The 25,608-nt window shown below is 38.0% G+C and overlaps 1 protein-coding gene and 1 long non-coding RNA gene across 3 annotated transcripts in view; one reads left to right on the top strand and one right to left on the bottom strand.

Moving 5' to 3' along the window:
* Positions 1-11,807, bottom strand: part of LOC133641716 (uncharacterized) — a 40,487-nt gene extending 28,680 nt beyond the window's left edge. The window contains exon 1 of the long non-coding RNA XR_009824329.1: positions 11,752-11,807. This is a non-coding gene — a long non-coding RNA (uncharacterized LOC133641716). The remainder of the gene's footprint in view (positions 1-11,751) is intronic.
* btbd11b (BTB (POZ) domain containing 11b) overlaps positions 1-25,608 on the top strand; it is a 235,948-nt gene that overhangs the window by 153,129 nt on the left and 57,211 nt on the right. For both annotated transcript variants that reach the window (XM_062035658.1, XM_062035657.1), the window contains exons 2-3: positions 7,484-7,624; positions 25,144-25,348. In XM_062035658.1, coding sequence (XP_061891642.1) covers positions 7,484-7,624; positions 25,144-25,348 — 346 coding nt within the window. The remainder of the gene's footprint in view (positions 1-7,483; positions 7,625-25,143; positions 25,349-25,608) is intronic.

Raw genomic sequence — 25,608 nt, 5'->3', positions numbered from 1 at the left:
GTGCCGTAAAAACATGATTAACCCCTTAAGAGTCTGAATGCAGGGTAGTGGACATTTATGTTTTGCATACCATGACTATGTTTTTCCAAAACATTTAACTCTGACATTGGAAATTTACCAAAAACCAACTGCAAAGGACGCCGATTCTACTGATATACAGTCGCGATCAAAAGTTTACATACACTTGTAAAGAACATAATGTCATGGCTGTCTTGAGTTTCCAATACTTTCTACAACTCTTATTTTTTTGTGATAGAGTGATTGGAGCACATACTTGTTGGTCACAAAAAACATGCATGAAGTTTGGTTCTTTTATGAATTTATTATGAGACTACTGAAAATGTGACCAAATCTGCTGGGTCAAAAGTATACATACAGTAATGTTAATATTTGGTCACATGTCCCTTGGCAAGTTTCACTGCAATAAGGCACTTTTGGTAGCCATCCACAAGCTTCTGGTTGAATTTTTGACCACTCCTCTTGACAAAATTGGTGCAGTTCAGCTAAATGTGTTGGTTTTCTGACATGGACTTGTTTCTTCAGCATTGTCCACACGTTTAAGTCGGGACTTTGGGAAGGCCATTCTAAAACCTTAATTCTAGCCTGATTTGGCCATTCCTTTACCACTTTTGACGTGTGTTTGGGGTCATTGTTTGGGTCGTTGGAACACCCAACTGCACCCAAGACGCAACCTCCGATGATGTTAGTCCTGAAAAATTTGGAGGTAAACTTAAATTACTGGAAACTCAAGACAGCCATGACATTATGTTCTTTACAAGTGTATGTAAACTTTTGATTGCGACTGTATGAACAAAAGAGTATTCATGTAATGATTATCCAAATCAAGGACCGTCTGTCTCTGTAACTTAGTGACCTAAAGGCACATCCAGCGTTAGTCGAGAGCAGCGGTGCATTCGAGGATGTGTATGTCTGAGGGAGTCCTTCCAAAATAGATTTTAAGTGCAGGGCAGAAGCCACATCGGGGTCGGCATTCCTGCTCTACTGCTCTAGTGAATCCAAACGCTCAAAGCTAGACGGTCCGCCCTAGGGATGGCAATCAGTATCCCAAAATATAGTACCGGTCTAATTGTACGCCTCATTACACATGATCAGTGCACGCATTAATGCATACATATGCTTATCAGTTGAAATGCATGGTATATTTGAGTATAAGCATAAGCTGGAAGGCTGCCTGCAGAAAGCATGTGCACAACCTTTTATTTGCGGTTGCCTATCACAGACACTGAGGAAGGTTCTTTGAGTAACACTTTAATGGGAGCTCCTGTATGTATTATTTCTTCTTCAGTGATGATGTCTTGCCGAGAGCGTTCTCATCTCCGCTCCTCTTACGTTAGTTCACAGGCTTCGCAGCAGCATCTGAACACATTGAATTTCTTCTATTTTATTCTATTTTAAAAATGATGCTTTAAAATATAATTTTTTGGGGGGAACTAAGGAGGGACATTTTTTTTTAAATTTAACATTTGCACTAATGGATGCAATAGCTCCCCTCACCTCCCAGGGGGTGATCAAGGGATGGATCAAATGCAGAGGACAAATTTCACCACACCTAGTGTGTTTGTGTGTGTGACAATCATTGGTACTTTAACTTAACTTTAACTTTACACATGCAAACTGTAGCACACAAAAAAGCACATTTAATACAAAAAACGTTATTATGGTCTTACCTTTACTTATAAATGAAGTCCATGCACAGCTCCTTTTGAACAAAAGCATCGATAACTTGTTTATAGAAGTCTTCCTTATCTTTCTTCAGTTTTAAAAGTCTCTCTGTCTCGATGGAGATCTTCCTTTAAGTATTACCTCCTGCTTCGATTGAAAGTCCAGTTTAGAAAACGGTTTTATTTTAGACATGTAATCCTCCATGTTAATAATCCAGGCAAGAGGAAAAAATAAACGATCGCTGCTAACTGTTGCTGCTTGTTGTCACTTCTTCTGCCGCCCGAGTAGTCACAAAAATGATCTCTGGGATCACTACCACCCTCTACCACTAGGAGGCGGGATTACTGCGAGCCTCACACAGTGCGTCTTTTGCAGCCGTTTTATGATTGCTCAGCACAAGAAATACGTTACACACATACAGTTGTTGACAAAATACACTGTACATTATATACCTCAGCTAACTAAATTATGGAAATGTATAATATAATTCATATAGCAATACGGTCTCACTGCAAAGCAGGCCAGCAGTTAGCAGAGTCATTGCGCAATCCATGGTGAGGCTCAACTCAGTGACGTGCCTCAACTGGCTGCTGATCACCGCAAGTCAGTATTTGAAAATTCAGCGATTTTGAATAAAAATAATCTAAAACTGGTGAAGTTAAATGGAAAATAACTTTATAGTATAATCACTGGATACATATAACAATTAAATTTTTTATTTTTACATTTTTTTTCTTTCCATGATGGCACGTGAGGCCCCGCCTCACCTGCCTCCCCTGACTGCACGTCACTGGTGTAATATATTTGGGAGGATTCTAATCTTTTAATGGCTGTTAAGTAGAAGAGACATAGACATCAGCGTGGATCTACGGGAGCTTTATTTTTTAACTCACATGTTGGCAAATGCGCCACAGCGTCAATTCCGGTCCTTCAACAATCGCTATTTCTTCAGAATCAAAACATATATTATATACAGCCTATTATTTGCACACTATTGACCAGCTATGTACCGAAAAAGTTGGTCGTCTTAAATCAGACTTTGCTCATCGAAACCGGATGTTGTGATGTGCCGCTGGCGACCGTGTGGGCGGGCAAAGTTGACGAAAAAGTCCCATTCGGTTCGCATTGCGCTTAGATTGAAGTCACATTTGAAAAGATCAGATTCCAATCAGATTCAGGACTACCTCCCCCTGTGGCCTGAATCTGATGTGAAAAGATCAGATTTGAAGCACTTTGGAGCGTTTAGACTGGCAAAAAAATTATATCCGTATACACACACACACACACACACACACACACTCACACAATTTCATTCATTGTATATAAATGCGAAAACGTTTTAAAAATTGTTATTTTAAATAACACTTTGCTTATACCTTCCAAAAAATGTTTTATAGCTGTCATCATAAAAATAGGTTAATAGTAATAATACAATTAAAGCATGTTAAATGATCTCTTCCTTTCTTCTCTTTAGTTCATAAAAAAAGGACAATTTCATTCCAAAACATGTGTTAATTGTTTACATTACAACACAGCCACCATTACGACTCTGCTGACCTCTCGTACAGCTTTGCATGAGACAGAGCTCTGCTGCAGAGAGAGAGAGAGAGTCAGCAAGCTACTGACAAGAGTTCTCATGCTGCACATAGTAGGCTGGCTGGCATGTAAGCGCTCCATCAGTGTCCCTGAGGGCACACAGTGCCGTGCATTAGGAGAGCCACTGAGTCACCTTGCCTCAGTCCAGCCCTGGAGCATTCGGACAATTCACTGTCAGCTCGCTCTGCCCTCGCTGTTATTTCCCAGAACCAATGCTAAGGAGCTGGACAAATAAATGCTCCACTTTTGTTTTTAGTTTTGCAGATTTATTCATATGCGACATGGACAATTGCTTGGTGAAATTTGAGCATGCAATGTAGTAATACAATAATATTATTGTTTTTATTTATGAATTACTATCAATACAATTTATTTCATTTCCTCTAATTCTAATTTGAATTCACCATCCTGTGGAGTGCGGACAATTCATTTCAAATTCCAATTCTTCAAATTCCAAATATCACACAAGCCTGTCGTGAAGAGTACCCCCATATTGAACGCATCATAATTAAATTATCCCCTCAACTCCCCTCAAAATGGATTAACTCGCTGGAATAAAAAGACAATATAACATACATCCGTAAACGTGGACGCATGTGAAAAAGTGCAATATATTTATCTGTACAGTAATCTATTTATTTATATATATTTATATATATGTATTTATTTTATAAATATATTTATATACATTTATTTATTTATATATGCACCGTATTGCTTTTTTATCCTGCATTACCATGAGCTTATGTAACGAAATTCCGTTCTTATCTGTGCTGTAAAGTTCAAATTTAAATGACAATAAAAAGGAAGTCTAAGTCTAAGTCTAATATTATCCAGTCTTCATTGGCTTTCAGTTAAATTCCGCATTGAGTTTAAAATTTTAGTCCTGACATTCTGTGCGTTGCATAGTGGGGCCCCCCAGTACATCACTGACTTGCTATGCACCCTACTCCTCAGGGCGCAGCCTCCGGTCTTCAGGCCAGGGTCTTCTAAAGATCCCGAAAACCCGTGGAGACCTGACATTCCAGGCTATAGCTCCCAGACTCTGGAACAACTTGCCCCAGTCCCTTCGGGATCTTGACTGTGTTGAAACTTTTAAGAAATATTTGAAAACTTCTCTTTTTAGTAAATGCACCTTTTAACTATCATTTTTAATCCACTTTGTATCCTTTTTATGATGTTGCCCCTGTTTTAAATTGAATTGTTGTTTTACTTCACCTATGTTTTGTACAGCACTTTGTGATTTTATCTGTGAAAAGCACTTTATAAATTAAATTGATTTATTTACTTACAAAAGGACGTATGATGGGATTACAAACTGTGGGAGATTATGCCTTGTGCCTTGGAGGAGAGTCTCTTTGCTTAAAAGACTAAACAGACTTTTTAGTGCACGTTCAGTTGTTTTTCTGATATTCCAATGTCTTGCATGACATCGTGCACAATGGCAACTCCAACATCTAGCTCTTCAACCACTAAACAGAAGGTCAGACTTCCATGCTACCCAGAGAATGAAGCCTGCAGCCTTTTGCACCAGCAGGTTAAAAAAAGCAATGCATTAACCCTCCAGCGCCATCACCAGGCCAAATATCAACTTGGCTAAAAAATGCGGTTTACAACTTAATGGAACTAATTACATTCCTGTCAACCATACCTTGATGATTAATGAAGACTGGTGAGCATGTTGTGTATAGCTTCCAGCACCGCTCACTGTACCCCAGAGACCATGTGGTTACTGAAGTAAATACATAGTTAAGAATAATGGCTTTAACAGAGGTACAAAGTGCCCCCTGTTGCTTTATAATGGATTTATCTGATCTATACACTAAAACAAAAACAACAAAGAATGTGTTTTGAGGTAATCCCTTAACTCCTTTTTCTGTTGAACAAAGGGAATATTGTGTTCTTTCGTCATTGATCTGTCAAGCCGGGCTGCAAAATTCGGATTAAATATGTAGTTGTTTAAGACACCTGACACTAGGAACAGATGGCGGAGTCTCTTTGTTGCAGGTTGTCAGTGGGTGTCAGCTCACTGGTCGGATGCTCGGTAAGCTGCTGTTTTTGTGTTTCAATCCTAAACAACTGGGAAGTAGCCCTGAGCAGATAATGGGCAAGCAGATTGTAAACCGTGGAGAGTTTTTGTCGCATTAGCTCTTTGCCACTGGAGTTAAAGACAGTCGGACATTAAACTTTTCTCCACAAAACTGAACAATTGGCTTAAGGAAAATCAGAAGTATGAGCACTAGAATGGGTGTAGAATGGACAAATGCGGCCAATTATTTTCAATGTGTTTTTATTTTTGTACCTGTTTTAATCCTTTTGTATGCGTTTTACACTTTTCTCAACTTTTTTTAAAAGCCTAACCAGGGACAAAGGTTGCAAATTAGCCTGTGGCCAGAAGTCTTATGGACTTTGACATCGGTTACCTATGGGTAGCAATGTTTAAATTGTACTGTCCCTGTCAAATAAATACATAAATAAAAAAATAGCTGCTTATCAACTGTACAACATTAAGGTTTAGTTCAAGACTTTAGAAGTAACATACATTGACCACGTGTTCCACTCAAGCATTTGTATTTAGAAACACTTACAAGCATATTAAACACATTTGATTGCAAAATGTTCCGGATAATATATCATTCTCAAAGGTTTCTTTTCAAGTAACAATAGCAGGGGTTCTCAACCTTTTTGACATTGGGGTCAGACTATTCCACAGGGGCCTTACTCAAATATTATGACACAAAATTAATTTGCATATGATTAAGTTGTGCTAAAACTAATAAACTAAATGAATATGTTTAACTAAACTGTCAATAAAATTAAAGTGCAAATGAAAATACAGCTTTAGTCATAATTTTTGCGCTTAAGAAACTTCTCTATGACCTCAGCCCCAGACTTCGTTTGATTGATATTGTCATTACTGCTGCAAGGGGTGGAAAAGTGTTTTACAACGGAGTACCATTGAAGCCCATACGAACCACCGCCGTGAATCAGATATGTTTTCCGGCCCTCTAAGGGGCGCCCATGACGTAACGATAAGCCGAAGCCCAAGAAACACTGCTATGTACTGTTGTTCCTCAAGGTTTGACGAAGACCAAATCATGCGGAGACCCTTATGAATTGTTGTAAATAATATTATTACGTCCCAGATACCCAAAAATATGAACACAAATTTTTTTTTATAGAGAATTAGAGAAGCATTCCACCTCCCAATTTAAAAAGTCCTGAATCCAGCAGTAAAAACAGTACTGTTTTTCCATTTACAGTAATATACACATTTTGCGGTGAACTTATTGCAATTTACTATATTTGTTTTTACATTTTAGTTAAAAAGAAATCTAATAAAATGCATAAAAGAATTGTGTAATAGTATTCACTGTTAGATGTGGCTCTCTGGGGCCAAACCACTGCCATGTGGCCCTCAGTGAAAACGACTTTGACACCTGTGCATTAAACATATGTTGGCGTTGCATTTTTTTTTTTTGGTAGTGAACGACTATATAAAAAGAGAAGATTAAACAAAAAAGAAACAAAGTAATCGAGCATCCTACCCTGCAGTGTAATTGTAGCCTAGGACTTAAAGAAACTTTCTTTACAGACACGAACGTGTCATGTAATAAAATGTTAAGTGGCTTCATGGAAGCTCGTTGCACTGCAGGATTGTTTGCATCCGTCTCACAAAATGCATTTTCTTGTAAATTGCAAGGGCAATTAACTCCCCCGCATTCTCCACAAAAGGACACAAGACTTGTTAAAAAAATAGCAAAATGATCATTTGAAAGGTTCGGCTGTGTGCGAGAGTTGCTGCTTTGCAATCAGTAAATTGTGTTTCGACAGTCAGCTTTTCCAGATCGCTGGAGTCAAAGTGCTGACTTATGAGTAATCCTCAAGTGCTGGTACAGCTGTAGGAAGTCATCTAGGGTAACAAGAAATATTGCTGCAGAATGCCCATTTTTTAAATATTTTGTTGGCCTCATCTCTGTTGCTGTTGTTTTGACTACATTGACATCTAGAAATCATTTTTTAGTTAAAACAATTCAAATGGCTTTTACACGAACCTGTATGAAAGTGAAAACGGATGAATAAAGAATAACAAAAAGAACAGCATTCAGCCACTCTGCTCTGCACTCATATCAGTAGGTATTATACTTTCTCTTCTTATTTAAATCTTATTCACAAAAATGCTTTCTTCTTCCTTTTTCCTCAGGTGTGCTCAGTTTACCGGAGGGTTTGACTGTGCAGCAGCGAGCGGGAAAGAGTGGCGAGGGAAACGCCTACAGCCAGTCTGAACTGCGCTCCATTGAACAGTGCTTACTGGCCACGCGAGTGGGCAGCATCTCTGAACTCAGTGAGTGATGGTGTGTGTTGGGTGGCGCTATGTAGTCAAGGTGCCCTTGAGTAAGGCAATTAACTAACTCAAGTGTCAGACGCTGAGATTGATGATCGACAGGTAAAACCTTGGGCTGAGCGGTGCGAAATGCTACCAGGTCCTCTCATCAACCACACAGTTTTAAGGACCAGGGTGTCCAAAATACCGTTTATTTTCCCCCGCAGATAATTTTTTTATTGACTTTCCACTGGGGCTGCATGATTAATCAAATGTAAACCGTTATAGTTTCTTAATCGGATTAATTATAACAATGTTAAAAGAAAGAAAATGGTTACAACAATGTTCTTTATCATGCTTCGTGCCTCTAGGTCAGTGGTCCCCAACCACCGGTCCTCGGCCCGGTACCGGTCCGCGGACCAATTGGTACCGGGCCGCACAAGATATTAAAAAAAAATAAATAAATAAAGAATAAATATATTTTTTTTTTAGTTTTTTTAAAAAATTAAATCAACATAAAAAACACAATATATACATTGTATATCACTATAGATCAATACAGTCTGCAGGGATACAGTCCGTAAGCACAAATGATTGTATTTCTTTATGGAAAAAAAAATATATAAAAAATACCCCCCGCCCCCCGGTCCGTGGGACAAATTTTCAAGCGTTGACCGGTCCGCAGCTACAAAAAGGTTGGGGACAACTGCTCTAGGTTACAGCGTTTGGGCCTAATTTGCTAAAAATCCAAATACCACGGGATAATCAGCGTGTGCAATCTATAAAAATGTGTGTACTACCAGTGGGTGTGTTGTGTGCGATTTACTAAGACTACGTGTGCAATTGACAATTGTTGCAGACCTCTTTACTTAAATAAGGATTTTGCGTGTATTATACGGGGCATCCCCACACAGACACTCATTTAATGAACAGCCATGATATATTCTCCCACCTGCGGCATGTTGCTATTTTTTCCAAACAAGCAGGAGATATCTACTACTTTTTATGGGCATTTTAGAAGCAGGCGTACAGTGCATCGACATTTACAACACCTTTTTTTTTTTTTTAAGGTGCATGGCAGAGAGGCTGCACTTACTTCGTTGAAAACGCAAGAATACATACTTCAAGAATTGTTTGTCCCATATTAGAAATATTTTAACATATATTGTATGTGAAAAAACAAATGTCAATAAAAAAAACACCTAAACGCATCAATTGAATTAATTTTTAATCACCCCTTAATTCCCCCAGCAGCTATAAAATGATGCAGCTGAATAGAAAATATGTCTAATATTTTTTATTTCTACCATCCAAAATATTGACACACTCGTAGGGTGGAGGATACTACTCTGCCCACCGCAGCGCAAACGCTGTTCTTTTTTTTTTTTTTTTTTTTTTTTAGATTTAGCTTTATTGGTCCCCGTTGGGGAAATTCATTTTCACTGCCGTACATTTGAACAATAGACATTACACATCACAGAACAAAAATAACAAAAAGACATCATACATGACCAACACACGTATGACAGGCTTGTCAGACAGGTCGGCCGGGCCTGCTGTTAAGGGCGGCTATAGCTGCAGGGATAAGGCTTTTTCTGAGGCGGGCCCTCCGGAATTTGATGATTCTGTACCTGCGCCCTGATGGTAGTGGGATTATGTGTTGGGGTAGTGGGTGAGTCATATCCTGGACTATCGTGTTTGCCAGTCGAATGATGGACCTGTGGTTTAAATCTGAAATGTTGGGTGTGGGTAGGCCGATGATTTTAGTTGCTATGTTTGTAATGCGTGTGAGTTTGGTCGGGTTGGTTACAGTAAGCATAGTGAAAAAACATGTACATAAGGATGGGTTGAACAATGCTTTGGTAAAGTAATAACAGGTCACTGTCAGTTTGCACGTCCTTCCGACTCGAGCCACGTAAAACGCTTACCGGGTAATAGTCCTCGCAAAACGGTGGTGAGTGTTAATAAATCACACTGCGTGTGCTAAATTATTATATTTGCATCTTCTCACGGTATTGTGGGCGTTTTGATGAACGGCATATATTTTGCATACTAATGAAGACAGGTGCAAAATGGATTGCGCGCTTATTTTGCTCACCTAAATGCAATCCACTTTGTACATGTTTAGTAGATCAGCTTTGCGTGTGCCATTAAGTTTGCACGTTTTAGTACACACAGACCTTCAGTAAATCAGGCCCCAAGTGTTTTCCTTATATTAATTTGTCTAGGACCATAAATTAAGTTTGCCCTATCACAAATGCTTATTCGGCGTTTCCGGTTTGCCCTCGCTCGTAAACAAATTACAATGGAACTCTGGCGGCATACCTTGTAACTCCACTTCACAACACACCTGATTTGCTAGACAATGAAATATAGCAGAAGGGTTTCATGGTTCAAATTTGCGGCTGTATTTTGTGAGTGGAGATATGCGGTAGAACAGAGAGAAAATAGTCTTGCGTTCTGAATTCATTTGTTAATTAAATACGATCAGTACTCGCAGTGCCAGCAGAGATCCGCCTCCACAAGCCCAAAAAGTATGCATTACCACTGTTGTGCAAGGCGTACAGATAACCTCCAGAGGCAACCCAACCTTTAACACTTCATCATTAGTGCGGAGAAGACACAGCTACAGTAAGAGACACTTGTGGTTTGGCAACACTTTACCTTCCTGGTTAAATGACTAAACCAGTGGTGTCTTAAATGTGTGGCCCAGGGGCCATTTGTGGAGCACACTTGTAGCACATTGTAGAAAAACCATAAACGTATGTAAAAAAAAAAATAAAAATAAAAAATGGAGGGGAAAAGGCATACAAGTTACGAGAAAATGTTGAAGCTCTAATACAATTAAATAGACAACGATGTAGGGTAGTCCCTATACCAATATTTTGGTACCAAAATGTATTTCGATACTTTTCTACATAAAAAAAGGGACCACAAAAATGGGATTATTGGCTTTAGGTACATTAAACATATGTTTCTTATTGCAATTGAATAACAATTTTGGGATTAAACAAAATAGTGAACATACTAGACAACTTTTTTTTTAGTAGTAAGTAAACAAACAAAGGCTCCTAACTAGTCTGCTTATGTATGCAGTAACATATTGTGTCATTTATCATTCTATTATTTTATCAAGATTATAAAGGACAAGCTGTAAAAATTGATTATTAAGCTTCTTGTTCATTTACTGCTAATATCTGGTTATATTCTGTTTCAACATGTTCTATCTACACTTCTGTTAAAATGTAATAATCACTTATTCTTCTGTTGTTTGATACTTTACAATAGTTTTGGATGATACCACAAATTTAGGTATCGATCTGACACCAAGTAGTTACAGGATCATACATTGGTCATGTTCAAAGTCGTGTCCAGGTATGTATTTCCTGATTTTATAAAACTATGAATTTTTTAAAAAAAAAGGAAAAAAGATTTTGTGACGATAAAATATAGATATAATCATAGTAGTATCGACTAGATACGCTATTGTACTTGGTATCATTACAGTGGATGTCAGGTGTAGATCTAACCATGGCATTTGTTTACATCCAGGCTGTTAGCGGTTAGCTATCGTATCCTCCTACGGTGTGTAGTGAAGCATGTTTAGCTATTCCTCGTCCTGCAGCAATGATACTTGTAAGAAACTTATTTTTTTTGTCGCAATGGAGGCGAGGATTAGTGATTTAGAAGTAGCTACAACACTGCCGACTGCGAATGGATGTTCGCTGCTAGCTAGCTAGCGAGCCATGTCTTGAAGCACCACTTCCTGAGGGCGTTTCAGTGTTATAACTTAACTTTTATCTTTAGTTTTTAAGCCAAAATGCTTCCATTCTCCCTTTTATGTCTAAACACCGTGTCTGCTTGTAAGTACTCCGTGATTGTGCGCTGCCGAACATGCTCATCTGCTAGTAAAAACAGCAATGTCATGACGTGACGACACAGCGTCATGCCCGGGAACCGGTACTTTTCAAACAGAGTATAGTACCGTTTTTGATTAATTAGTACCGCCATACTATACCAGTACCGGTATACCGTACAACCCTAACACAGACATGAAAAGAGGTCGGAAAACGGCAAAAGTCCACGGAGCACCGAAGTCCAAAATGCAAAAACACAAAGCTGAGTAAGAATCACGATCCAAAACTCACATTTCCCCAGGAGAAGCACCAACTAGGTAAGCAGCAGTGTCTGCGACAAAGAATCAATGATCTGACAACTAGCCGAGGGTTCCAAGCTGCACTAAATAACCCTAATTGCTAATAAGTCCCAGCTGTGCACCAATCATTCACCACCATGTGCAAAAGTGCACAACAGGAACAGGAAATCCCAAAATAAGAGACTACACAGGAGAAACACAACATGTCAAAATGTCACACAATGCATGACAAAGTGTCCAAGTAATTATTCCCTGAATTTGTAAACATTGACAAAAACAATTACTTAAAGAAAATTAAAAAAAACAATCTAATCACTCTTGGCATCGATCATATACTGATTTTACCCTGGGTGTCGACACCACCAATTAATAGAATTGCGTGTTGGGACAGGGCTGCGAATTTTTTTGAATTTTTTAAAATCAGATTAATCACACTCTTGAACTGTGATTAATCAATCATAAGTTATTTGCTTACATAATACACATTTGCATAAAAAAATACCCCATTATTTGGATAGAAATGCAATTTTGTAATCAAAATGTCATACAGGAACTTTTTTTTTACTATTTTACTGGACTGCAAGTCATTTATTTGCTCAAAACTGTGAGTATAGTAAAAATTCAGTGCACATTATGAAAGTCTTTGCAATAATATTGCAAAAAAGGAACTGTTAATAATTGATAATGTAGTAATCACTATTATGGCTCATGCCCTCAAAAAGCCACAATAATTGACGTGGCGTGCTACATAAAATTATGTGGTGGACCACATTAAATGATTTGGCAGACCACACTGAATGATATGGTGGGCCACATAAAATGATGTGGTGGCCCACATAAATGATGCGATTGACCAAATTAAATGATGTGGCGGACTGTGTTAAATGACGTAGCGGGCTACATAAATGTTGACCAAAATTGTGTGGTCCTTCTCTCAGCATACAGTATTCTAAAAAATAAAATAAACCACTTAGCAAAACGTTGTATTATTTGATGTGACACTGATAACTGATTGTCTTCAAATATCTGAGCATGTATCGACCTAGATTAGATTGCATTTAGCGTGGCAAAGAATATCAACGCGTCCTCGCACCCTTGGCATAGACCCTATTACACAGCTATTTTCCTCAGCGTGGCTCAGTTGGTAGAGCGGCCGTGCCTGCAACTTGAGGGTTCCAGGTTCGATTTCAGCTTCCGCCATCCCAGTCACTGTCACCGTCACTGTTTCTATTCATTACAATTACACTCAGCTGGAAATAATTATATATTACATGCATGTGTAGAGCACATACGTTTTACATGATACGTCAAATATATCATATACATCAATACAAGCACTTAGCATGTTATGTGGGTGTGCATTTTGTAACAAAATAACAAAAGGAATTATTTGTGTTTATGTTGCACACAGACGTATTTGAGTAGCGGACCAGAGGCCATATTGAGTGTTGTACTACCGAGGTATGTGTGTGTGTAGTAGGGTTGTACGGTATACCGGTATTAGTATAATACCACAATACTAATAAATCATATTCAGTACTATACCGTCTCTAAAAAGTACCGGTCCCCCACCCCATCACCCCCACCCCCCGCCCCCCATCATTGTCACGTCGTGTCCTTGCTGGTTTAAAAGCAGAGGAGCATGTTTGGCAGCGCACAATCACAGAGTACTTACCAGCAGGGCAAGGTGTGTAGACAGAAATGGGAGAACGGACGCATTTTGGCTTAAAAACTAACGATAAAGGTGAAGTTATAACACGGAAACGCCCTCAGGAAGAGGTGCTTTAAGACGTGGCTAGCTAGCGACTAAAGTCCATCTGCAGTCTGCAGTGTTTTAGCTATTTCCAAATCACTAATCCTCACCTCCATGGCGACAAATAAAGTAAGTTTCTTACAAGTATCATCCCTGCAGGACGAGGAACAGCTAAACATGCTTCACTACACACTGTAGCTCACCGGCATCAAAACGTAAACAAACGCCATTGGTGGATCCAAACCTAACATCCACTGTAATGATACCAAGTACAGGAGCATATCTAGTCGATACTACTATGATTACGTCAATATTTTTTGGCATCACAACATCTACTTTTGTTTTTTTTTAATGTATATTATGTTTATACACTCAGGAAATGTATCCCTGGATACATGAGGACTTTGAACATGACCAAGGTATGACCCTGTAACAACTTGGTATCGGATTGATACCCAAATTTGTGGTATCATCCAAAACTAATGTAAAGCATCCAAACAACAGAAGAATAAGTGATTGTTACATTTTAACAGAAGTGTAGATAGAACAAGTAGATTAATAATTCATTTTCTACCACTTGTCCTTAAAATTTTTTAGAAAATAATAGAATGATAAATGCCACAATATGTTACTGCACACGTCAGCAGCTAAATTAGGAGGCTTTGTTTGCTTACTTACTTCTAAAAGACAAGTTGTCTTGTATGTTGACTATTTTATTTAAGGACAAACTTGCAATAAGAAACATATGTTTAATGTACCCTAAGATTTGTTGTTAAAATAAAGCCAATAATGCAATTGTTTGGGGTTCCCTTTATTTAGAAAAGTATCAAAAAGTATCGAAATACATTTTGGTAACGGTACCAAAATATTGGCATCGGGAAAACAGTAGTGCGTAGTGTGTATTGTATTAATAAAAAGACTCAATAAATGAGAAAATGTATTGCTCGTTTGTCCAGTTTGTAGTTGAGTGACAGAACGAACTGAAACACATTAAAGGCACCAAGCAGTGTGGGTGGGAAGCGTTTCCACAGACGCGGAAGGAAATTTTCACAACAAAGTTCTAAAGCTTAGTGATATATATAATAGAATGGAAAGTACTTTATTGATACCTGGGGGAAATTCAGCAAATATCAGATATATCAGATTGTTGGTGGGTTTATTGTGTACCCTTTGCGTTCATATTTCACTGTTTGTTGCATTTTTGTTGAGTTTCACTTGGTTGTAAAATATGTATATCAAAAGGGGGTGTGACATTCATATTTTGTCAATATTCAGTGTTTTATCGTTCATACAAAAATGTAAAATTCCATTACGTTTTTTAAGGCGGTCTGTCATAACGTTTTAGCATTCAATCAGACACTATTGTGAGGTCTTGTATTAGTTTTCCTAAAAATAGATATACCGACCCCCAGACACATTTTTTTCTCTAAATGTGGCCCCCGAGTCAAAATAATTGCCCAGGCCTGTCCTAGACCGACCTAATTAGGAACCAGTACCAAAAAATATCAGTACTCAGGATACATCCCTAATTCTCACTGACAATCAGGGACAGGTGAGCCAGCACTCAGACCAGATTGGTGGTAAATGGAGGCAAAAATAAATAAATACAAGAAACTAACTGTCATGTGACATCATAAGTCTGATGTTGTTAAAAAAACAGAAACACATGTTTGTATGGCATCTATATGAATTTGAACCACTGTAATAAACATACCATTGATAATAAACAACTACCTTAGACAAAGTCAAATGTGGTTGGCAATTACCAATATTACTGTGCATTAATGCCTTAAAATAAATCATTTAGCAACAAAAAATTGTACAAAGATTAAACAATATTGTAGGTTACTGAAGAAAGTGATGGGGGCCACTATGCCAATGAGGACCACTATTCTCCTTATAAGAAGAAAGCCAATGTTATTTTCAGATACATTCACTAAATATTGTTGTATTAATTCAAGCTCTTCACATTTGTGTTCGGGAACATTACAGGCGGAAAATAAGAGGATGATGATGGCACCATTCAGTTACGGCCAAATATTGTCCCACTGCATTAGTAAATGTGTCACTAATAACCCTTGTGCGTGCGTATAAATGCGCATATTAAGCGGAATGAATCATCGCGAGTTGCTGTGTCATTAAGTAGAATTCTTCTGAGTCAAAGCTGTATAAGCACTGAATAATGGTTTTTACGTTGTGCTCGCTCTCTAACTGATACCTGAATGTGCTTTTTGTTTGAATGATAATGAAACATCAGGCTACTTTTTGCATGTAACTTTCACAGATAATAACCAAAAATAATGTGTATATGTGGGGACTTCAACAAGCATCTTCAGATTTATAACGAGCAAAAACGATTGTGTTTATAAATAAAATGTATAATATTAGTTTATATATGAAATAGACTCAGACTTAGATTTAGACAAACTTTAATGATCCACGAGGGAAATTGTTCCACACAGTAGCTCCATTACAAAGGATGGAAAGGGTAAGGATGGAAAGGATAATGCACACAAGGGCACAAAAAGAGGGCGAAAACAAAAGATATAAAGTAGACTAATAATGTACCATAGTAGCAATATAAAATATAACATAGATGTAATATTTACATATTATATATACAGTATATAATATATACTGATATCTTATATTATTATATTATATTATGTTATTATAAAATATATACAATATATAACAAATCCCAATTACCATGTACAATATTACAGTATATGTAACAGCTGCAGCAAAAAAAAAAGGGCAGCATAAAATAAAGAGTTAATAAGTTAATAAGTTGATAAGATCCAGCAGAAAATATACATTATACTATATAATAAATATACATTATAAACAAACAGAGGTAGCTAACATGGAAGCGGTCAGGTAATAGACTTTTCTCCAGAAGGTTTTATCTTTGTCCTTGTGATGTTAGATGAAACAAAAATTGAGCTGTTTGACCACAACACTCAGCAATATGTTTGGAGGAGAAAAAGTGAGGCCTTTAATCCCAGGAACACCAACCCTACCGTCAAGCATGGTGGTGGTAGTATTATGCTTTGGGCCTGTTTTGTTGCCAATGGAACTGGTCCTTTACAGAGAGTAAATGGGACAATGAAAAAGGAGGATTAGCTCCAAATTCTTCAAGACAACCTAAAATCATCAGCCCGGAGGTTGGGTCTTGGGCACAGTTGGGTGTTCCAACAGGACAATGACCCAAAACACACGTCAAAAATGGTAAAGGAATGGCCAAATCAGGCTAGAATTAAGGTTTTAGAATGGCCTTCCCAAAGTCCTGACTTAAACGTGTGGACAATGCTGAAGAAACAAGTCCATGTCAGAAAACCAACAAATTTAGCTGAGCTGCACCACTTTTGTCAAGAGGAGTGGTCAAAAATTCAACCAGAAGCTTGCCAGAAGCTTGTGGATGGCTACCAAAAGTGCCTTATTGCAGTGAAACTTGCCAAGGGACATAGTGCAATGCTAATATAGAATATTTATACTTATGATATGTGTTCAGCATAGACATTGGTGATCATGTACAGTACCTGTCTTCACAATCCATGACAAGATTTATAGAAAGAGAAATATGTACACAACTTGTTAACTTATACATAAAGGACATATGTAAAGCTACAAATTATTTGCAGATGACACTATAGTGTATTCTACTCACAAGAAAATTAATAGGAATCAATGAAATTGTCAAAATTAACAAATTAATTAGATGTTTTGACAAAAACAGACCATCCAAAAACCTAATTAAAAACAAAACAATAAGTGGCAGTGGTTATCGCTCGAAAGGATTCTCAATTCATTACTCCAAGCGACGTTGATAAGTTTTATTATATAACTAAAACAATTTAAACTTACTAATCTGTCCCATGTTTTACAGTTGTGCTCATAAGTTTACATACCCTGGGAGAATTTATGATTTCTTGGCCATTCTTCAGAGAATATGAATGATAACCCAAAAACCTTTCTTCCACTCATGCTTAATGGTTGTGTGAAGCTGTTTATTGGCAAGCAACTGTGTTAACTCTTTTTAAATCAAAATGACAAAAGAAAGTACCCAAATGACCGTGATCAAAGGTTTACACACCCCAGTGACTTTGATCTGATAACATGCACAAAAGTTGACACAAACAGGTTTAAATGGCTAATCAAGGTTCCAATCCTCACCTGTGACCTGTTTGTTTGTAATTAATGTGTGTGTATAAAAGGTCAGTGAATTTCTGGGCTTCTGACAGACCATTGCATCTTTCATCCAGTGCTGCACAGATGTTTTTGGATTCTGAGTCATGGGGAAGGCAAATTAATTGTCAAAGGATCTGCGAGAAAAGGTAATTGAACTGCATAAAACAGGAAAGGGGTATAAAAAGATATCTAAGAATTGAGAATGCCAATCAGCAGTGTTCAAACGCTGATTAAGAAGTGGAAAATGAGGGATTCAGGTAGATCAGCAAAGATTTCAGCCACAACTGCCAGGAAAATTGTTCGAGATGCAAAGAAAAATCCACAAATAACTTCAGCTGAAATACAGGACTCTCTGAAAAATTGTGGTGTGGCTGATTGAAGATGCACAATAAGGAGGCACTTGAAGAAGAATGGGCTGCATGGTCAAGTGGCCAAAAAGTTCAATTTTGGTCTCATCACTCCAAATTACTTTGTTCCAGAAGTTTTGAGGCTTGTCTCTGTGCTGTTTGGCGTAATGTTAGCGGGATACTTTGTGACATTTGCGCAGAAATGGCTTTCTTCTGGCGACTCGACCATGCAGTCCATTTTTCTTCAAGTGCCTCCTTATTGTGCATCTTGAAACAGCCACACCACAATTTTTCAGAGAGTCCTGTATTTCAGCTGAAGTTTTTTGTGGATTTTTCTTTGCATCTCGAACAATTTTCCTGGCAGTTGTGGCTGAAATCTTTGCTGGTCTACCTGAATCCCTCATTTTCCACTTCTTAATCAGCGTTTGAACACTGCTGATTGGCATTGTCAATTCCTTGGATATCTTTTTATACCCCTTTCCTGTTTTATGCAGTTCAATTACCTTTTCTCGCAGATCCTTTGAGAATAATTTTGCCTTCCCCATGACTCAGAATCCAGAAACATCTGTGCAGCACTGGATGAAAGATGCAATGTGTCTGTCAGAAGACCAGAAATTCACTGACCTTTTATACACACACATTAATTACAAACAAATAGGTCACAGGTGAGTATTGGAACCTTGATTAGCCATTCAAACCTGTTTGTGTCAACTTTTGTGCATGTTATCAGATCAAAGTCACTGGGGTATGTAAACTTTTGATCAGGGTAATTTGGGTACTTTCTTTTGTCATTTTGATTTAAAAAGAGTAAACAAAGTTGTTTGCCGATAAATAGCTTCACACAACCATTAAGCATGAGTGGAAGAAAGGTTTTTGTGTTATCATTCATCTTCTCTGAAGAATGGCCAAGAAATCATAAATTCTCCCAGGGTATGTAAATTTATGAGCACAACTGTATGTCTGTAGGAGTGTTTTCATGCATATTTGTACTTGCTATCATATAGTATTCAAGCTAGTGCCTTTAGCATTAACTAACATGCTAACACGTTTACGAGTGTTTGTGTTAGTATTACTGACTTACAATGGCGTTTTTTGTGTATTGTTTCAGTTTCGTAAAATCACCAAAACGTCACCGCGGAGTTATTCAGTCTTCCACAGCTAGTGGGTCCATGACAATGACTTCTGTTTTGTTTGATCAGCTGTTTTACTGCCGTGTTACAGGCGCCGTTTGGAAACAATTAAGGTATGTAAATAAACATTAACAAAACATGTTGTACTGTTATATATCTGCGGCTTATGGTCTGTTGCGGTTAATATCTGTAAAAATATATATTTCTTCTAAAATTTGGTGGGTGCAGCTTAAATACCAGTGGGCTGTATATCGGGACGTTAGGCCATATCGCTTGTCCCTACTCTCAGCTTAGTTTTCTGAAAGAACAATTCAAGTGTCAATTGAAGTTGATGATTGGTTTCTTGTTTGAGTGAAACTGCACAAATGGTAAATGGTAAATGGGTCGTACTTGTATAGCTCTTTTCTACCTTTTTAAGGAACTCAAAGTGCTTTGACACTATTTTCCACATTCACCCATTCACACACACACAACAACAAGACAGAATGAACCTTCCGATGTCTTCTTTTTTCTTGTGCATGAAAGTAGGTAATACAAATACAACGATGAAACCACTGATTTACTTTTCCTGCCACGATATCGGCATGACAATACAAGCTGCACACCGTGTCTAGTGTGAAATGTCATCATCACAGGAAACATTTTGTGGAGTGCCACATGGGAAACGCTGACGGATTCCTACCCATTCTGTATTGATGAGGTCAAGGACGGACGCGTCATATGTTGGTAAAACACAAGAGCCTTGTCCAGAAGTAATCTCATGTCTCTTAAATATCCATAGGATTTGTATTAGGGCTGTCAAATATGACGCGTTAACGCACGTTTGACCGCACATGTCCTTTACCTGGACATCGGATGGTTACCTGAAAGATGGCGTGAGGTATTATACTGTCAGTGTTCAGGTCAGTTTATTATGCTTGTGCAAAGATGAGTTAATAGACTCCCACTGTTGTGCTTGGTGGCAAATTTGGCCTCAGAATATACCCTGACCGGATTTAAGATAAAACTGTCACTAACATGGTAGCGCATGGTTGTCCACAAGATGCAGAGACGGTAGGCGAAGTGCAATTAAGGAGCCCTAGGCTGGCAAAAATCAAACGGCACACCATTAACATTAGTCACAATAGACCAATGAACCAGCGTCGCAAAGAAAGCGGCACTGACAGATAAACCTTTGGTTAGTGATCAGAGGCTGGTGAGTTCCCTGATCACTGATCAAGAGTGCGGAGAGCAGCGCTCAGAAATGGTGAGGAAGTCACTGCATGACAAAACCAAAACACGCTAGCCAGGAAGAAACACTAAACAAAGGAAAACAACACAAACAAAACGCAAAAACTGTCACAACAGTTGCCAAGTTTTGAGCAAATGAAGTGCATTGAAGTAAAACTTTAAAAAATATAAATATTCCTGTATGACGTTCTGACAATAAAACGGCAGTGTGTCAAAAATATTGGTGTCTTTTTTAATTACGCAAGCAAATATTAATTATGACTAAGCAAAATTAAAACATGTGACTAATCCTGAATAATTGTTTGACAGCACAGATTACTAGACTAATTTAAGACCAAAGACATTTCAGAATGAAATTCAACAACTGTTGAATTTTAGTCTCACTTGTGGAGTGTTGTTTTCAACTTACCTCCTTGTAATTTTTCATTTTCTCTTATGTCAAAAAGGTCATATTAGCATATCTGAATCAAAACGCTGCTGTTATTATACCGACAACTGTTATTAACTTAGTTGGTGTAATGTCATCATTCTTTCATGCCAAACTAAACCCGTTTCCAAAAAGGGCCTTGCAATATATTCATTAATTGAAGTTATTCATTGAAGAACTGATTAAACTTAAATAATGTACTTTAATTATACATAGAGATGAATAGATTTATAGATACATCCATAACACATTTTCTTTTGTTTTTCTTTTTAATGCTATTACAAAGTGAGAATGCATTAATAAAAAACAGTCTGACAGAATATATTCTTTTTGGTTCTCGTTCAGTCTTATTTTATCTTTCGGTATTTACTGTCTGTGCTCTTTTCCTGCAAGCATTTGCTGAGGGGTATGTTTACTTTTAATACCACAAAATAACTACATGTCAGATAGAGGCAGCAGCCTCTCAAAGGAACTGAATGATGATGTTTTTGCTTCACGACGGGGAGTGTACTGTAAAATGTGAAATGGTGGAACATTTTAATGAAAAGGTAACTTTTCAATTGAATTGTGAAAAGTGTTACACAATCAAATCTCCATTTTCGTTACCAATATGGTCGATACCTATATATATATATATATATATATATATATATATATATATATATATATATATATATATATATATATATATATATATATATATATATATATATATATATATATATATATATACTGTATACATATACACAGTACAGGCCAAAAGTTTGGACACATCTTCTCCTCATTCAATGCGTTTTTTTTTGTTTTATTTTCATGACTATTTACATTGTAGATTGTCACTGAAGGCATCACAACTATGAATGAGCACATGTGGAGTTATGTACTCAACAAAAAAAGGTGAAATAACTAAAAACATGTTTTATATTCTAGTTTCTTCAAAATAGCCACCCTTTGCTCTGATTACTTTTTTTGCACACTCTTGGCATTCTCTCAATGAGCTTCAAGCACACCTGTAAAGTGAAAACCCTTTCAGGTGACTACCTCTATATTTACCTTCACGCTTTCTCTATATATATATATATATATATATATATATATATATATATATATATATATATATATATATATATATATATATATATATATATATATATATATATATATATATATATATATATATATATATATATATATATATATATATATATATATATATATACACACATATACACTACCGTTCAAAAGTTTGGGGTCACCCAAACAATTTTGTGGAATAGCCTTCATTTCTAAGAACAAGAATAGACTGTCGAGTTTCAGATGAAAGTTCTCTTTTTCTGGCCATTTTGAGCGTTTAATTGACCCCACAAATGTGATGCTCCAGAAACTCAATGTGCTCAAAGGAAGGTCAGTTTTGTAGCTTCTGTAACGAGCTAAACTGTTTTCAGATGTGTGAACATGATTGCACAAGGGTTTTCTAATCATCAATTAGCCTTCTGAGCCAATGAGCAAACACATTGTACCATTAGAACACTGGAGTGATAGTTGCTGGAAATGGGCCTCTATACACCTATGTAGATATTGCACCAAAAACCAGACATTTGCAGCTAGAATAGTCATTTACCACATTAACAATGTTTAGAGTGTATTTTTTAAAAGTTAAGACTAGTTTAAAGTTATCTTCATTGAAAAGTACAGTGCTTTTCCTTCAAAAATAAGGACATTTCAATGTGACCCCAAACTTTTGAACGGTAGTTTATACCTGATTAGTCAGCAGCCAAAAGGAACTTTTGTAACCTGTAACCTAATTTGAAAAGTTTGTGTTATAACTTTTACACCAAATATTATATTGGGGGAATCGGTTTGAATGTGTTTCTGTTTTTCACTGGTCAGAGCCAATCCGAGGGAACTGTTGCCGCAAAAACAGGGGTGTCCAAAATGCAGCTTGGGGGCCATTTGCCTAGTTTTTTAATGGCCCGCCGCACAGTATACAGTATAGGACCGAGCAGGTATAATGTAAAGAGATAAAGTTCAAATGTTGACGCTGACAACACAAAGCTGACATTCAGGCTGTTTTCTTTTTTTCCTTTGATTTTTAGTATGCTGGTATCAGTGGAAAAAGTTTGCACACCCCTAGTCTAAACAGAGAGTGGCTTTTATGCGCCTACGTACATTTTGGCACTGTTTTGACTACCATAAGGCTCACTACAAAACTATAAAGGACAGCCGGGAAGCCAAATTACCCTTGATTTGTTTGGCTAGACTTACAGTAGGAGTGCGATGCATTCACTAACACTCTGGAATGGATTCTAAGGCTCTCGTTGACTTTGATAATTACTGTAAGCAACAACTTTATTTGGCTCTATGGTGGCTTATTTTACATCTGTGCTCAAATAAAAACTACCAGATTGATTCCCAGACTGAGTCACCCAAGTGTGTTGGATCGTACTAACACCGAGGTACCACTGTACAGGTTTATGTTATTGTTTGGCATTTCCAAAGCTCTCTGTGAGCATTCTTTGATTCACTGAATGTTCATACACTGATACTGACATTTGTCACTATACCTTTTTATGACCATGGTTTAAAAGGCGGGGGCATCAAAATAATAATAAATAAAATATATTGCTACAACTTTTCTACAACTTACCGTTAGGCTAAGCCCAATATAATTCATGCCTCGTCAAATTTGGACAGCGTTATATACACTATTCAGTGGCCTAGTGGTTAGAGTGTCCGCCCTGAGATCGGTAGGTTGGGAGTTCAAACCCCGGCCGAGTCATACCAAAGACTATAAAAATGGGACCCATTACCTCCCTGCTTGGCACTCCGCATCAAGGGTTGGAATTGGGGGTTAAATCACCAAAAATGATTCCCGGGCGCGGCACCGCTGCTGCCCACTGCTCCCCTCACCTCCCAGGGGGTGATCAAGGGGATGGGTCAAATGCAGAGGACAAATTTCTCCACACCTAGTGTGTGTGTGACAATCATTGGTACTTTAACTTTAACTTTAACTATATTGGCAAAAGTATTTGGCCACCCATCCAAATTATGAGAATCAGGTGTCCTAATCACTTAGCCCGGCCACAGGTGTATAAAATCAAGCACTTAGGCATGGAGACTGTTTCTACAAACATTTGTGAAAGAATGGGCCGCTCTCAGGAGCTCAGTGAATTCCAGCGTGGAACTGTCATAGGATGCCACCTGTGCAACAAATCCAGTCGTGAAATTTCCTCGCTCCTAAATATTCCAAAGTCAACTGTCGGCTTTATTATAAGAAAATGGAAGAGTTTGGGAACAACAGCAACTCAGCCACCAAGTGGTAGGCCACGTAAACTGACAGAGACGGGTCAGCGGATGCTGAAGCGCATAGTGCAAAAAGGTCGCCGACTGTCCATAAAGACATGGATGACAGAGTCTGGTGTGGATGAACTTGTCTGGCCTGCACAGAGTCCTGACTTGAACCCGATAGAACACCTTTGGGATGAAGTAGAACGGAGACTGAGAACCAGTACTTCTCGACCAACATCAGTGTGTGACTTCATCAATGCGCTTTTGGAAGAATGGTCGACAATTCCTATAAACACACTCCGCAACCTTGTGGACAGCCTTCCCAGAAGAGTTGAAGCTGTAATAGTTGCAAAAGGTGGACCGACATCATATTGAACCCTATGGGTAAGGAGTGGGATGGCACTTCAAGTTCGTATGTGAGCCGTGGCTAAATACTTTTGGCAATATAGTGTACCTTCTATCTTGAAATGATGCAAGCAAAGAGGTTCCCTTCAATTGCAGCAGCCTGAACTGTATTAGACAGCGGCGTGAAGGTGTTAACTTTGCACAAAAGGTGGTCCTTGACACACTCGTGTTTCTAGTTTCTTGCATCACAAGATGATGACGTCCATGCAGAGTTCCACACGGCTCCCAAAGGAGACTGACAGAATGCGCTTCCCTCATCCAGGCGTCCTTTTCACACTCGCCTTCTCACATTGTCGGAGCTAAATTGACTCTTGGCAGGCAGCACAACTGAACAACAGCTTGGTATATATGGAGTGAATGTACTTGCTCTATAATACACACATAGTACACAAACACACACTGTACAGTAAAGTCCATTTATTCAGACATGCACACCATGAGCTTTCACGCTCTGTTAAATTTGGTCATGAATGGAATAGAAATGATCGGAAGCACTGACATTGAGTCTCATTTAGCACTAATGTGTGCTTGGCAAAAGTTGGCAGATTAATTGAACTCTCACTGTTTTGTTTTTTTTACCATTAATTCCCTCTTCTATTTGTTGGACGTGTAGGTGACATGGTGTCGAGGGCAATGCACTACCTGCAGCCTCTGTACACCAAGAACCACAACAACGGGACACCCGTCCACCAGAAGAACACAGCGATACACTGGGCCCCGGAGGCCATCTACACACTGTGTTACTTCATGCACTGCCCCCAGATGGAGTGGGAGAACCCCAATGTGGAGCCATCGAAAGTTACCTTACAAACGGAGAGGTAAGACGCCAACATGCATGAGAAAGGTCAGCATTTTTTTCCCCTACATTTACAGAAGTCCCTCAATTATTGCTGTTAATTGGGCCCGGACATGACCACGATAAATGAACCTCCGCAATTTAGGAAACAGTAATTAGGACATTTTAATGCTCGAAAATGCCTAAACAATATTTTTTTTTGTAATATGCTTCTAACAAAATATAAAAATATCTTAAAAAAAAAAAGAAGTGGAGGAGTCACAATATTTGGAGCATGATGTG

This window comes from Entelurus aequoreus, linkage group LG24 (genome assembly GCF_033978785.1).
Source record: "Entelurus aequoreus isolate RoL-2023_Sb linkage group LG24, RoL_Eaeq_v1.1, whole genome shotgun sequence".
NCBI classification, from domain to species: Eukaryota; Metazoa; Chordata; class Actinopteri; order Syngnathiformes; family Syngnathidae; genus Entelurus; species Entelurus aequoreus.
Note: the sequence above shows the minus strand (reverse complement) of the source record. Positions and strands in the feature narration are given on the sequence as shown.